Source organism: Hydra vulgaris, chromosome 11 (assembly GCF_038396675.1).
Source record: "Hydra vulgaris chromosome 11, alternate assembly HydraT2T_AEP".
Classification (NCBI taxonomy): Eukaryota; Metazoa; Cnidaria; class Hydrozoa; order Anthoathecata; family Hydridae; genus Hydra; species Hydra vulgaris.
In genome coordinates this window covers 32,328,844-32,343,817 of record NC_088930.1, presented here as the reverse complement: position 1 = coordinate 32,343,817, position 14,974 = coordinate 32,328,844, and the positions used below count along the sequence as shown (strand labels likewise).

At 30.6% G+C, this 14,974-nt stretch overlaps 1 protein-coding gene across 1 annotated transcript in view; it reads left to right on the top strand.

The window, feature by feature from the left end:
* The first annotated feature begins 560 nt into the window (after positions 1-560).
* Positions 561-14,974, top strand: part of LOC105846609 (uncharacterized) — a 133,045-nt gene continuing 118,631 nt past the window's right edge. The window contains exons 1-2 of the mRNA XM_065810787.1: positions 561-637; positions 11,970-12,033. Coding sequence (XP_065666859.1) covers positions 629-637; positions 11,970-12,033 — 73 coding nt within the window. The 5' untranslated portion in view covers positions 561-628. The remainder of the gene's footprint in view (positions 638-11,969; positions 12,034-14,974) is intronic.

Genomic DNA, 14,974 nt, shown 5'->3' with positions numbered 1-14,974 from the left:
TTTGTACTTTTAATTGATACATCTTCTTTTTTCTCAATTTTTATTCTTAAATATTATATCTTCCTTTTTACTATTTCTTTTTTTTCTCCTAAAATTTCTACTTTATTTATTAACCATATATTACTAATATTGTTATGATCTGTAGGGTCTCTATGAAAAGATTATGTTGGTATCTTGCCATCCATATCTTCTTTGAGCCCCTGTCTGTTTATTATTTATACATTTGTAATTATATTTTTTGTGAAAGGGAATTGTAATTTATATAAACAGCAAAATAAAATAAAATTAAAAAAAAAAAATAAGGTTTATATTTTTTCTTCATATTTTAAAAAGATTTGTATAATTTAAGAGAAAAAATTTGATATAAACGGAAAAACACTCGAATAACTTTTTGTAATTAATAAAAAAAATAAAACTTAAATTAAATTATTAATACCTGTAACTAATTATATAAAAAGACTTCCGATATAATATGCATTGAAAATTCATTTAAAAAATACATAAATCTTTTAGTTTTTTCTTTAAAAAATGAAGGAAATTAAAAATTAAAAAACGAAAAAAAAAAAACGATTGAAAACAGTTGAAAGTTTTTCTTTTATAATTAGGTTATATGTAGATTGTATTCAGTATGAAGCAGGTAACTATTTATTTTTAAGTTTTTTACTTGCCGTGAATTTTTAGTTCAAATTTAATATAATAACTAAGAGGAGAGATTAAAAAAAAATAAAGAGGTGGGAATGTTATTAAAGGATAAATTTCTTTTTTATTGACTAAATAACAAGAAAAACTTGGTAAATTAATAGTCAAAATTAATAAAATCATAACCTATTATAATTACACGGCCGAATATCTTGCTTTTTGGAGCGAAAAATTAGAAGGGTAACTTTTCAAAACAAAAATATATCGTATAGAATGATTGCCCACACTTACCGCAATTAAAACTATGATTTTTAAAGGGGTTTTATTTACGGAAGTGTGTATATAAAACAAAATTTGTCTGACAAATATGATAAATGTATCATAAATTAGACACTTTCCTTTGCCTGATGATTATGTTTCTAAAAAAACTAACACCGCTAAAACAAAATAAAATTATATAGTACTTAACTCATCAATAAAATATTGTAATAACTTTATTAAATAATAAAATATTAAAATTTGTAATGACTCTATTAACATAAATATGTACCTCATAAGAAATATATTTCTCAAAAATAACATCTCAATAATATTAAAGAGATATATAAAACGATAAACAAAAACCTAATAATAAAGGAAGAATATACAATTAAAATAATCAATTTAGCATTGATTAGTTCACATAATTCAGCTTCAATTTTTTTTTCTGTCTGCTTTTAAAATCCTTTACATTGTTCTTTCGAATTTGATCAGAAAATTGTTTCTGTTCATTGTTAAAATAAATACTTGTAACAACGCAATTTATAAATTTTACACCAATAACTTGATGTTCATCGCATAAAAATGAAGTAGCACAATCATTTAATCTAAGTACTCATTCTGCAACATATCGATCACAAAGAGTTGAGTCTCTTATAGCTGTATCTAATATTGCAAATGCTTTTGAAACATAATGTGTAAAATCAAAGCTGGTAAAATCAATCCTTCATGAGAAAGTTTTTCAAAATATTGGCATTGTACCTCGCCAGATTCAGCTAATAGAAAAGTTTTGCAAACGCCACATTTGATCTTTTTGTTAAACTTTTTAACCACATAACCAGAAATAACTGTAGCAACTTCAAAGCTCTCTAAATCTAAATGCTCTCAGATGCCTCAAGTTCACACAAACCAATTAAAAATCTGCCACCACTCATTAAACAATACTTCAAAAATCTTAGCTCCAATGGATCAGTTTGTAAACTATTGAGAGTTTGAAACTTGAGATAATTGGCAAATTGTCAATCCATTCAGCTAAATGGCGCAAAAATAAAGGTTTCATGTCACCCAAAACAGCTGCATTTCCAATATAATAATTGTTGTTATATATTTATCAACTTTAAAAAGCGTGAGGCATCAGTCCGATCTGGAAAATAACTTTCAATAGCTGCAGAAGTTGTAGGATCAAATATTGCAAGAGCAAGGAGTACACTTTGTTTATTACCTCCTGGATGAAGTGATTTATAAGATAATTGAAGCCTTTTTTTAAATTTGACTAAAGTAATTGGTTTTTATCGTATACATCATGAAGTAACTTCCATGATATTTCACCAGCATGTACATCAATAACATCATGAAACTGGTCAAAATAAAAAGCAGGGAATATAAAACATTTGGAGTTTAGTATATTGTTTCTTATATTTTTGAGCAGATGGACAGCATCAAAAAATAAATATATTATACTGTCTTTTTTTGTAGGATGAGTAATACTACTAACATGGTTGGTATTTTTATATTTATGCATCAAATGTGAAAAAGCAGTTAGTTAGAAACATTAGTGGAACGATTATCAGAAATTACACGACGTACGTGAAAGCCATTTTCTTGTAAAGATGTAATGCACTCATTAACATAGTCAGCTAGCCATTTACCCTCAATTTTTACTTCTGGTACAGCTCTTATAACAAAATTGAACTTTTTTTTTAAAGAAACAATCATGAAGGTCATTACGCCTTTATATAAAATTCCTTCATTATCTACACTTATCATTCCACCACCTTGATATTGTGCTTCTTTCTGCAAATATATTTCATTCATCACCAGCAATACATCTTTGTCAATTTTATTTTGGTTTAGTAAACATTTTACAGATATCAACATTTCTACCCCACCTTTATTAATTTTTTTCAAAAGACTAAATGATGGTAGAGGAAACTGTTCCAATAAGAGTTTATAGGCCTGCGCTGATGTATGTCAAAAAATAAGGGAATATCGTAAAGGATTTAATGAAAACTTTGGCCGATGAACTGGTTTTTTGTATTTTATATCATTGAGTCCAGTCATTAAATCATTTGATAAACTATTTTCTTCTAGATAATTTTTTATATATGCTGGAAAATTCTCCAGTACACTTTTTTTCTCTAATACACAGCCAATATTTCAAAACCATGGAGGCAATGGAAGATAAGATGATTTATAGAACAAGGAAACATGCATAATTCATCAACTACAATTGTTTCTGTAACTTCTAAAATACCTAGGTATTGATTAATTTCTAACTTAAAAAATATGTATTTGTCATTATATATCTTGAGCTGATACCCTTCTAGGTTAACATTATTTAAATCATTTAAACAGTGAACTTTATCTTTTTCTATAAATAAATTGGATTCATCCTGATTATTTGATGGATGACGGACAGACGGTGGCTTTTTACCTTTCGATGTAGTTGGATATACTGATAATGGTATTTTTTCAGGTAAGCAATAAATAGTTGGAACGGTATTTAAATCCCAAATTAATGTTACTCTTTTGCCAATTTTTAAATACTTTTCTTCAAAATATTTAGCACAAATAGCCGAATTTTTACTAGGCTTCCATAACTTTCGATTGATAAATACTACCCACTGATTTAATGTCAGGATTATTTTCTGGAAATCCAAAAAGTGGATGCTTTTCAGATATAAAATCAATTCGATTCTCTCTCTTTTTATATCCAGTTTTACAGTGAACTACAGTACATGTGTTAACCATATTAAGAATATTTGAATAAACTGTTTTAAAAGACATTTATGTAAGTCAAAAAGTTACCTTTCTAATTTTTTGCTCCGAAAAGCTAGTTATCCGGCCGTGTAATTATAGCAGGCCATGATAAAATTAATGTCTTTCGCCACCACCGAGCCTTCTCACTTATGGGTCGTCCATAAAGTACGTACGCCAAAAATTTTGAAATTTGAACCCCCCCCTCCCCTAATTGCCATGCAGATGTCAGACATTCTCTTCAGATATTCTCTTGATTCTTTTACTTTTTTCGCCGTTTTTCACACGTTTTTCACCTGTGTCGAAGATGTTTCAAGAGTACCGCTTCTAGTTGTTTTTTTTTTGTAGTTAGAACTTCCTGTATTTCATCTGAGCTTTTGACTTGCATCATTTTTGTATCTTGTTGCATCATAAAAGAATTTCAAACAGTTCCTCCAATATGTTTTGACTGTCTTCAAAACACCTACATCTAAAGGCTGTAAAATACTACTTGTAGCAGGTAAACAAAGTAGCTCAATGTTGTTAGCAATAGCTAAGTCTACAGTTTTTGATATGTGAGAGTTGTGTCGGTCAAATATTAGAAGCTTCGATCCTTCTAATTGGTTTGTTTCAGCGAATAATATCTTTCAAACCATTCAATGAATTAGGGGATTCCATTTTTTTTTTTTTTTTTTTTTTTACAATAATCATTATTATATATTTCAAAAACAAATAATATTTACATGTCTCCAGTTTATAAAAATGTCCATTTAGTTGAAGTACTATATTTTAGTGAACTTCTAATTAAATGCTTTCCCGCGGTGCTCCGTGATAAAACTGTAAGGACTTCTGGGAGCACCTAAATAACCTAATAAAAAACTTTAACTAAAACATGTTCTATATTGGTTTGAAATCCTGTTTCATCTACATTGAATATATTTTGTGGCTTACTCTGTAGATAAAATTTCTCAATAATAACTGCTAGTTTTTCAAATAAAGTCATCAAATACGTTAGGATTGCATGCATACGCACGGTTAGCAAGAAGAGGTTGTTCAATCCGGCTGGTAAGATCGTTTTTCCATCTCTCCTCAAAACCACGCAACCAATCAATTCCTGGCTTGCCATTCTAAAAGGTATTGGGTCTACCACTACTGCTTATGTAATCTTGTGCAACATTGTACAATGTTGTATATGTAATATATATTCTATTGATATTGCACATGAATGCTGGTATTGTTTTCACTCACATCATTAATGGCTTTCTTCATGACTTCCCGATCATACAATCTGTATGTTGAACTTAGTTTTTTTACAAAGTTACGAGGCATGATATCATATAATCATAAACTCTAAAAAAAAAAAGAATCATTAATTCATTTACACTTAAAGTGTAATGACAATAATCACGCATTATGAGTAAACTTTGAAGACCTATTAGGTAACTTTGACAATTCTGTCAATGTTACCTCAAAACCGAAATGCGCGTTTTAAACAATAAATACGAAAAAATCATTTTTAATGCTTAGCATTTAGAAATAACACCATAAAAATACAATTAAAATTATATTATAGTATGGTTTAACTTACCTTATAACTAAAGTTTTTTAACATTAAAAAAGTTAAGAATAAGTTTAACTTGTGTACACCATATTGTTTCGTTATTTATGTTTAAACAGATTACTGTTGCGTCGGTCAAAATAATTTAAACAATAGTCAACAGGTGACTGGTAAAAACATTTAATATAACAAGTGTCAACGTTAATATAACAATAATTTAATATAAAAATAATTTAATATAACAAGTGTCAACGTTACCCACCTGTCAATGTAACCCCTCGATACTTTAGCATTTATTTCCGTTTTATAAAGTACAGATCTGTTAAAAAATATATGGACAGTATGAAAAAAGTGTAATACTTTGATATCTTTTATACTAGAAATATTTCTGAAAGTACCTGTTGTATTTCAATTGTTACAAATACTGCAGGATTTATATTAGTTATACCAAAAAAAGTAAATAGACAAAAATTGACGTCATCTTTTCCATTTCCATTGTAAACAACAATCTAAGTTGTTAACAAAAAATTTTTTTAAACGAATTATTAGAAACTGTATTTGCATATAAATGGGTCGACGTGGGCCTGAATATACGTCTAGGAAGCGTCCATGCATCATTGCTTCGCATAAAGAAGGTCTAAGCATCCGTGAAATATCTGCAAAGGGTCATGGGAAGAAAAGTGGTATAGCAAATGTGATTAAACGGTTTGCAGATACTGTTCAAACCACACCGAAGAAGCAACCTGAACGCCCCAGAATAAGTTCTGTTTGCGCTGATCGTGTTCTATCTCGCCTTACAACTCTGGGTTGATTCAAGGGTTCGACTGAACTGTCAAGCGATTGGTTTGAAGCAACAGGAACAAAAGCCTGCTCAAGTACAGTACGGAGACGGTTAATCGCAGATGGCCTAAAATCGTATCGTCCAGCAAAGAAACGAATGCTGACCTAGTTTTAGAGAAAATGACGTCTGGATTTTGCAAGAGCTCTCAAGCACTGAGCTGTGGCTGACTGGAAAAAGGTGCATAATGTACAGTATTCAATTTTTAGTATGTTGTGAATATCTTTGTCCATGCGCCATTTTTATATGTTACTTTTATTTTTATTCTCCATTTTGTTATTACTGCAGTACTGTAGAGTATTATGACTGTAATATTTAGGTTGACAGTAATGTTTTTGTTTTTTTACACTGCTTTTTGAACAACATGAGCTTTTTATGCATTTAGCTGCAGGTTATCTTTTCCAATGAAAGCACATTCAGCATCCAGGCTAACAAGACTCATGTCACTCATGGGCACTAGGGTCAACTCAGAAAAGTATTCAGAAATATTGAATACACGCATGCTATCCCAGTACATTAGTTCTGTATCCAACTGGTGACTTCATATTTCAAGACGACGCATAAGTTCACTTTTTGCACATAAAAAAAACCTTGCTTTTGATTATTCATAATAAATGGTCTCATCCGGGTGTACTTTTTTAGTAATATTTTTTTGCGACGCGTGTTTATTTTGTGTTACTTTAGTTAAATTAGTTGGTAGTTTTTAAATTCTTATATAATTAGAGTCTGAAATTGCATAATTAGTTATTTTGCCTCGGTCTTGTGACCATTAGACATATTTATGAATTTTTTATTTTTAATTTTTATTTCTAATTTTTTTACTTGCAAGCTGAAATTTCATGCAGGCAATGAATCATTATGATAAAATAAACTTACTGACAAAATATTACTGCTTCATGACTGGTCGTTTTGCATTAACTTAGGGTTTTCAAAACGTTCGCCATTTTGCCCCACTTTCCCCTACATGTTTTATAAAGTCCTTCCTTTATTTCCTGTACAGTAACCAGTTTGATGATTTTAAAAATGTCTCAAGTACTGTGTATTATGATACAAAGATACCTAATTTTTTATGCAAAATAGAAAGGATAATAGATAAATTTAAAAAACTTGCCACGTATAATAAAATGCGGCCGGCCCACCGTCCTCATTTTGCTAGGCCAGGGTTTGTAGATTTGGGGTCCTAATATCAATGAAATACCCTATGAAAATCCTTTTAGATGGTAATTGTGTATACTAATTGTAGCACAAAATGAGTAATTTCAAAATCCTGCATTAAAATCCAACGGACTTAGTTGACATTTAAGTTTTTATCCAAAAGTGTTTTTTTTATATACGTATATGCAAGGAACACTTTTCATGAACTATTTTTGTCAAGAAAAAACAAGGAAAGTAAGTGAAGTTTTGTAGAAAATAAATGAATAAAAATTCCCTATTTTTACAGATCTAGATATCATGTTTTATAAAAATTTCGCTATGGATAGCTTTTACGACCAAATTATTTGTTTCCGTGAAATTTTTACAAAACATGATATCTGGATCTGTAAAAATAGGGACTTTTTACTTTTTATTCATTTATTTTCTACAAGACTTCACTTACGAGATAAATAACAGTTTTCTTTCTGTTAATTGATTAGAATACTCTTCAAAGAAAGACAGATGGGAAAACAAATGTTTAAAACTTTGTTTTCAGAAATAAATTATGTAAAAAATCTTTCTAGTGCAGAGTTTAGATTTTCTTGCTATTATACTCAGTTACACATTTCAGGAGATGCTTGGCATAATCAGGGTGGGAAAAATCTCGTTTGTACCTATCCCAATGAATTTTAAAATTCAAGAGCAAGGCTTCTGTTGCCTGCTCACTGAAGAGACTCAATCCCATTTTTTTTGTCTTGATGAACTGAGACACATGGAAAAACACTGCATGCGCTTTAGGGGTAACTGAAATTGGAAGTTTATTGTATCTCTGTTGAAATTGAGCAGTCTTGAATTTGTAGTCAGGGTTCAAATTCTGGCCAAAGCAAGAAGTCACAACATCCTTGAATAGCGTAAGTGTTTGAATGAAGCCATGAGCTTAAAGAAAATGTTCCTTTTCTAAAAGCATTTGGGGTTTGCTCACACCTCTCAAGAGCATCATGCAGTCATTCCCATTGAAATTACCACCATGCAAAGACTGGATGGGAATGTGAAGTGAGGAGGGCCATTCCTTGGCTTTGGGTCAAAGATCACAAAGAGTTTTGATCAAGTGATTTAGAACACCAAGTAGCAAATGAAGCTCCAGGAGTGGGATAGCCTCAAGGACGAGCTTGTCATCTGGAAAATTGAGCAAGTGAACAACATTTTTGAGGTCCTTTGATTTTCTCAAATCTCCTCCTGCTCTGATGAATTCGGAATGTTGTCATCTGGTCTCACCAAAAGTTCTCAGGTGGCCACAGTTTTGGAGATTTGGTGATGAGGCATCACACCAACAACATGAATGCTTGCTGCTGTGAGATTGCATTCTACATAAATTGTTTGCCAGCTTGAGATCACAAGAAATGATGAGAGAATCTTTCTGACATTCTTCTCAAACTTGAATGAGATTCAAAATAGCCTTCACATTATGGTAGCTCTCTGAAGTGTTTTGTGCAAGTGCTATCAGGATTTATTGCTTTACACTTGTTGCTTTGGTTGAGGGTTGAGACATCAGTTTGATAGTTTTCTTAACTGGGCTGTTTGGTGGCGTTTCATCCTCCTCCAAAACAATGTGAGTGAAGCTTAATTTCAGAAAAGAACCTCCTCCATCAATTCCCAACTTCAAAATGGCAGATTCTGTTAATTTTCGAGCTGATTTAAAGGCTTCACTGAGACTGCTGAGACTTTGGCAATTAACATTTGGCATGATTCTTTATTATCTGCCAGAGTTACGCTACTGACAATAAACTGATCATGAAGCTTTTGGCCAGCTTGAGCAAGGGAAACTTAGCTCCACCAATCTTACAGGACTAATTTAATTCAGGGCTAAGCCAAGTTTTTGCATTATATTGTTGGACAGTCTTGTATTCTGCTGTATTTGAACCATATTTTCCGTTGTAAGAGGTTCTTTAAAGAGTTGCTGAGCTGATGATGGACCTAAACAAAAAAATAGAAAGTTCAAAATCAATCAAGTAATTAAACTAGATAAAGACTTGAGAATTTAATTCAGAACAAAATATAATAAGAATATTTTTTAAATAAATTAAGTTAGAATCAATCAAGAATATTGAAGGAACATTTTTAATTTACTTTAATTTTGCCTCTCCCTATTTAGCCTTATTAAAATATTTGATTGACAAGTTCAAACATTTTTAAAAATTAAATTATAAATATCAAATCAGCACAGCATACTACTTCTCACAGACAACATCTTTCCACTTGGTTAACTAAGTCTGATGGTTCCATTTGGAGAGGCACTTTTAGAAGCCAAAATTGCTGATGCAACTTACTCTGCTCCTACGGGATCTGCAACTGCAATTTTCCTCAGATTTTCATGGCGAGTTCCTAAAGTGCAGTTGTGAGGAACCCCACGTCCAATAATTGATAAGCACTTTGTGCAACGTTTTTCAGCACTTTGAGAAGCCTGCTGTGGGAGTTTGGGCTCTGAGTCTTGGAATTTTCTGAATGGATGCTCTTCTTTTCCCTTGAGCTTGGCAATTTGGCAGAGTAAACACTCACAAACATTAGAAAAACGAGTTGCAGGTTTGATTAAAATTGTCTCAAAGTGGTAAAGTTTTGGTACATCGGTTGTTTTCCCATTACAAAGCTTTCCAATCTGAGATTGGCATGAGATACAAGTTGCCAAAGGCACTCTCTCATCATTGAAATCGAGAACTTTCTGGATTTGTTGAAGGCTTTTTTATTTGTAGTTTTTGGTCAGCTCTTGGTCACCTTTTTCATGCAAATGACACAAACAGATTTTCTACATTCTTCATGGGTCTTTGCAAACGTTGGCATCTTCAAACTTAACAAATATATTCACAAAAACCTTGTTTACAATTTTCTTTGTTTTGTACAACTGAAAAAACTCTGGATACGGACACAAGGTTCGAGCTTTCAAAAATGCTTTTGAATCAACGTAATAAATCAAATTTTGAAAAAAGTTATAAGAGTAAGAAAACTTAAATATTTGATTGGCAACATTTCTTACTTTATTAATTTTTTTCACGGAGCATGTTTATTATATGAAATTAGCACTGACAAAGTCCGAATTTAATTTACAAATACTTAGAGATACAAATTTCTATTTGGATGTTAATGAGGGATTTCAAAACACCTCAATATGGACTCCCATAGACATGTACTATTACCAACTTAAAGGATTTTCATAGGGTATTTGATTGATATTAGGACTCCAAATCTACAAACCGTTAGGCCACTATCCATCGTTTAATCGTTTAATCGCTCAAAAATAGTCTCGAGCCGTCATTCTTGAAAACAAACGTTTCGCGTTTGTATAACTTAAAACAACAACAACAAAAGCACGTGTACATGCTTTTTTTAAACAATTTTTTATATCATCAGCATCTGATAAGCATAATGTTAAGACTTTACATTATTATAATGACAGTGAGTCACAGTAAGTGATTACAGAGAGAGATTGAACTCCGTAACAGTTGTTACATAATGATTATGTAACAGTATATACAAAGTTCTATTTCTCTCTAATAAAAACGATATTATTCAATATCTGTATTGCACTATTTGTCTCTTATTTTCCAGAATTATTATTCTTTTATTAAAAAATAAAATAAAGAAAAAGTAGCTTACATTGCAGTGTTTACTGCTTTTTTTATTTTATTTATTTATTAATAAATAAAATAAAAAAAGCGCTGCAATGTTTTTACTGCTTTTTTTTATATTATTAAATTTAATAAATAAAAAAAATAAAAAAAGCAGTAAATAAAATATTAATTATTAACGATTAAATATAATCATAATATATATATATATATAAATATAATTTATAAAATTATTAATTTATAAAATAATAATTTTATAAATTATGTTTATATTTATATATTTTATGATTATATTTAATCGTTAATAATTAATGTTTTATTTATTAATGCTGCCAGTGCACTGTGCTGCCAGTGCACTGTGCTACACACAAAGTTTGTATTTAATTGTTAAAAAAAATTATTTTTAAAAGAATTATAAAAAATGTAGTAGCTGTAGCTGATAAGATGCACTCTCAGTATAAAGCTTTTATTAAAGTTAAAGCAACTAAGGCTTATGATAGTGATGCAAATCAAGAAAGTATTGCATAGTTGTTTGATATAAGTCAATGTCAGATTTCTATTTGGCCTAAAAAAAAGAAATTTTACCTATAAAAATGCACATTTGAATTTCGAGTCTCTGTACTCTTAAATAAGCATATTGTGATTTACTTTACTCTTTTAATAAGAATATTGTGAGTCTTTTTTTTACCTTTTTTTAAACAATAGATTTTTTTTGCATAAGCATTACTGAGTGTATTTTAAATTTTATGTTTGTAATTAACTATAGTATGTATGTCTTATCTGTGCTTTAAGCAATAGACAAGTACACCTGAGTTTAGGTTAAGTTTAATTTTAATAAAGTTTTACTTATCTTATTATTTGTTTACTTATCAACTCATATTTTTAAAATGTAAATACAAATATTTGTTTAACTTATTGCATAGGATTTATTTGTCTACTTGTCTGTATGATGAAATAAAAAATCATGTAATTGTCAACTTTTCCCCCTAAATTATTTAAATTTATTGTTTTTTTTTTTATCATTTTTATTATACTTTTTAAGTAATACTTTTAATATTCTTTTTAAGTTTGTTTTTGATTTTAAGTTTTATTTTTTTGTAAAATGTTCTGAAATTTTCATCATTTGTTATACATGTATTGTATTTACATAAAAACAAAAAAATTTTTTTTTCAATTTTTTTTTTAGAAATTATTTACCACTTTTTTGGTTTGTTTTCTAAGCTGTGTGTTTGGAGGTTTAATATATGAAGGTACTTCACGTTTGTTTTTACATATATTTGCTATTTTTTTATTCAATAAATATTCAAAGGGTATGTTTTTAAACAATAATTGATATTTTGTTTAAAGGAAAAAATTAAATTTCTTTAAGCTTTTCTTATATTTAATTTACATTTAATTGTTAAACTTTTTAATTAAAAATATACTAATTTTATATGAGTTATGAATCCATAGAAGTAAATTAAGGCCTAATAAAGTCAGGTTGGCACTGGGTAGGTTTTGTCGTGGGAGCTGGGAGCCTATTTGTTAAGAGTTTGCTTTACATTTGTGCATTGGTCTTACAAGATTACCTTATCTTTACCAATATGTTTGTAAGATATAGTCAGCCATGATCTATCTTGATCAATAATAATTCAAAAATGCTTTAAAATTTAAAAGTTTAGTTTTTTTTACAAATATAAATAAATTAAATTGGTTAGTTTAATTTGTTTGCATAATTAATATTGGTGGTAGTACTGTGCTTTTCTCTCTGCTTTGTGTATCAAGTTTAGTGTTAAGAGTTATAAGTTAAGGAATGGGAAAGTTGTAACATTGTAAAAAAAAAGTAGCCTCCTTAACTATAGGGACCTCTATGCTTTGGAAAGTAAATACACAAATAAAAACTTGACAACTTTATATCTTTTTACTGTATTCTCATCCTCTAAAGCTGATGGAGCCACTATAGTTGTTAAAGCTACCCTTGCTTTTTGTATGTTTTAACACAACCCTCTTTCAACCAGTTTTGAAAAGCAAATTATAAACAAAGCTGCTATTCAGAGAAACAATTTGAGTGTAGTTCAACCAGGATTTTTTAGTTGTAAAATTTTCTTTAGCTATTTTGCAGTGTGGTATAAACTGATATATAAGTGAATTATTCAAAGCCAATAGTTAAGTTTAAATTAGCTTGTGTCAATGCTATTATTGCCTAATTAAAAGAGATCTTGTATTATTTGGTGAGCTACATTGATATTTATGCTTTATATACAAATATATAACTGCATATAATATTTTATTAGTGTATTACTTTTTTTATTTGCTATAATTTTGAATTGCTTGTTTTTAGAAAAAATATAAAAACTCAGGAACGGTTTCTTTAATTTGTTACATGTTAAATCAAAAACATCATCAAAAAGAGGCAAAGTGGCAATTTAAAAACCATCCTTGAGTGAAAGGAGTTGCGTCCCCCAGAAAAACTCAGTTATATGGCGCTTCAAATTTCTTGAATCCACCACCAAAGAACAGAGAGAGAGAGAGAATCAGTATAATTGTTGTTGAGCTTAAAGCATGGAGCAAAACATTGAACTTTCAATATGTATCTGATCAAGTCATTTGTGCAAAATTAGCAAAACTTTTGAAAGATTATGATTGCTGCAGAAAGAAACAAAACTTTAATGCATCAAATAAACTGTTGGACATCACTAAGGTTAAAGGTGAATGGTTGTGCAAAGAGAATAAGAACCTGTATAAAACTACGAATTGAGAGCAAAGACCAGGTTGGTTATTCCACTAGAAAACCTGCTAGTGCCAAGACTATCCACTCATCCAAGCAAAGGAAGGTTATCAAAGCGACATTGTCCACAGTTACCAGCTCAGCACCACCTGATTGGTCTGAAAGTAGCATGGACCTAGACTTATCTGAAAACAGCAAAGACACTTGTTTGGATGATAAGATTGTAGCATCAACAAGCTAAAGTAAGCATAACTCAACACACATTGCAAGATATCTTGATACAATCTTGAAGCTGTCTTCCCACGAAGCAGCAAAGGTGTGCTGCTAGCTTTCTGGTGAAGGCATTAAAATTCTAAGCCTATGCCAGTCAGCGTTATACAAAGCTATATACATAAGAGCTGCTCAGGTGAAGAAACACTTGGTGAGCACCCTTTAACTGGAGAAATAGAGCATATACTTTGACAGCAAACACATTGATGGCTTCAAATATCAGGCAGTGGTCCTCTAGAATTAAACAAAAGAATTAAGTTTACAGCACTCAAATTGAAAGATGGGAAAGCTCATACAATCGCAGAAGGACTACATGATATGCTAGAGGAATTCAACTTGTGGAGATCAATTGTGATGATTGTTGCTAATACAACAAGTGTGAATACTGGCAAGAATACAGGCGTTGTTGTTCAACTGCACCGAATGTTCATAGAAAAAGGTTACCACAAACCCAAGTTCATCAGTTGCCAACAACATATACTGGATTGCATTCTTCACATTGTCATGAACAATGAGCTCAATGGATTGATTAAATCATCATGCATTGAGTATTTCTTTGTAAAGGATTTGATGAGCAATTACGAAAAATTAAAATCAGCCTTCAACAATGGTAAAAATGAGATTAAGGAACCAGGCAGCTGGAGTGGCGACATGAAGTTTCTTTACCATCTCACTCGTGTCTTCCGTCACCACACTGAGATGAATGAGATACCCTTCATAAAGTTTCAACAAATCCCAAACATTACCAATGCATACTCTTCTTACATTTATTCTGATGCCTAAAACCTGTAGCAAACTGCTTAAAATCTGTTTATTCATTTCCTACTACAGGCTGACCATTGATTTAGCAGTCAATTGTTTTATGCTGAAGATTTCGATGAACTATTTGCAGTGCTAAATGACTATCCAAAAGGTCTCAGATGCTTGCACTGGAAAATGTACAAATCTCCAATCAGCATTGCTTAAAGCAACCAGTGCTCTGAGTATGCATCAAAGTTTTGCAAGACCTGTATGACTCCTGCTGCAACAAGGAGAACTTCCCACTAAGATTCATCCTGTCCAATGACATTTTCGTAAATAATTGGCTTTCTTGTGCGTTTGATGACCCTAAAAAATGTTGCATATATATGACTCTGAGGTTTGTGTTCAATTTTGTAACTGCTCAAAGGAACCTCAAAAATTAGGCAAAAAGTTAATAATAAAAATTTTTAAAT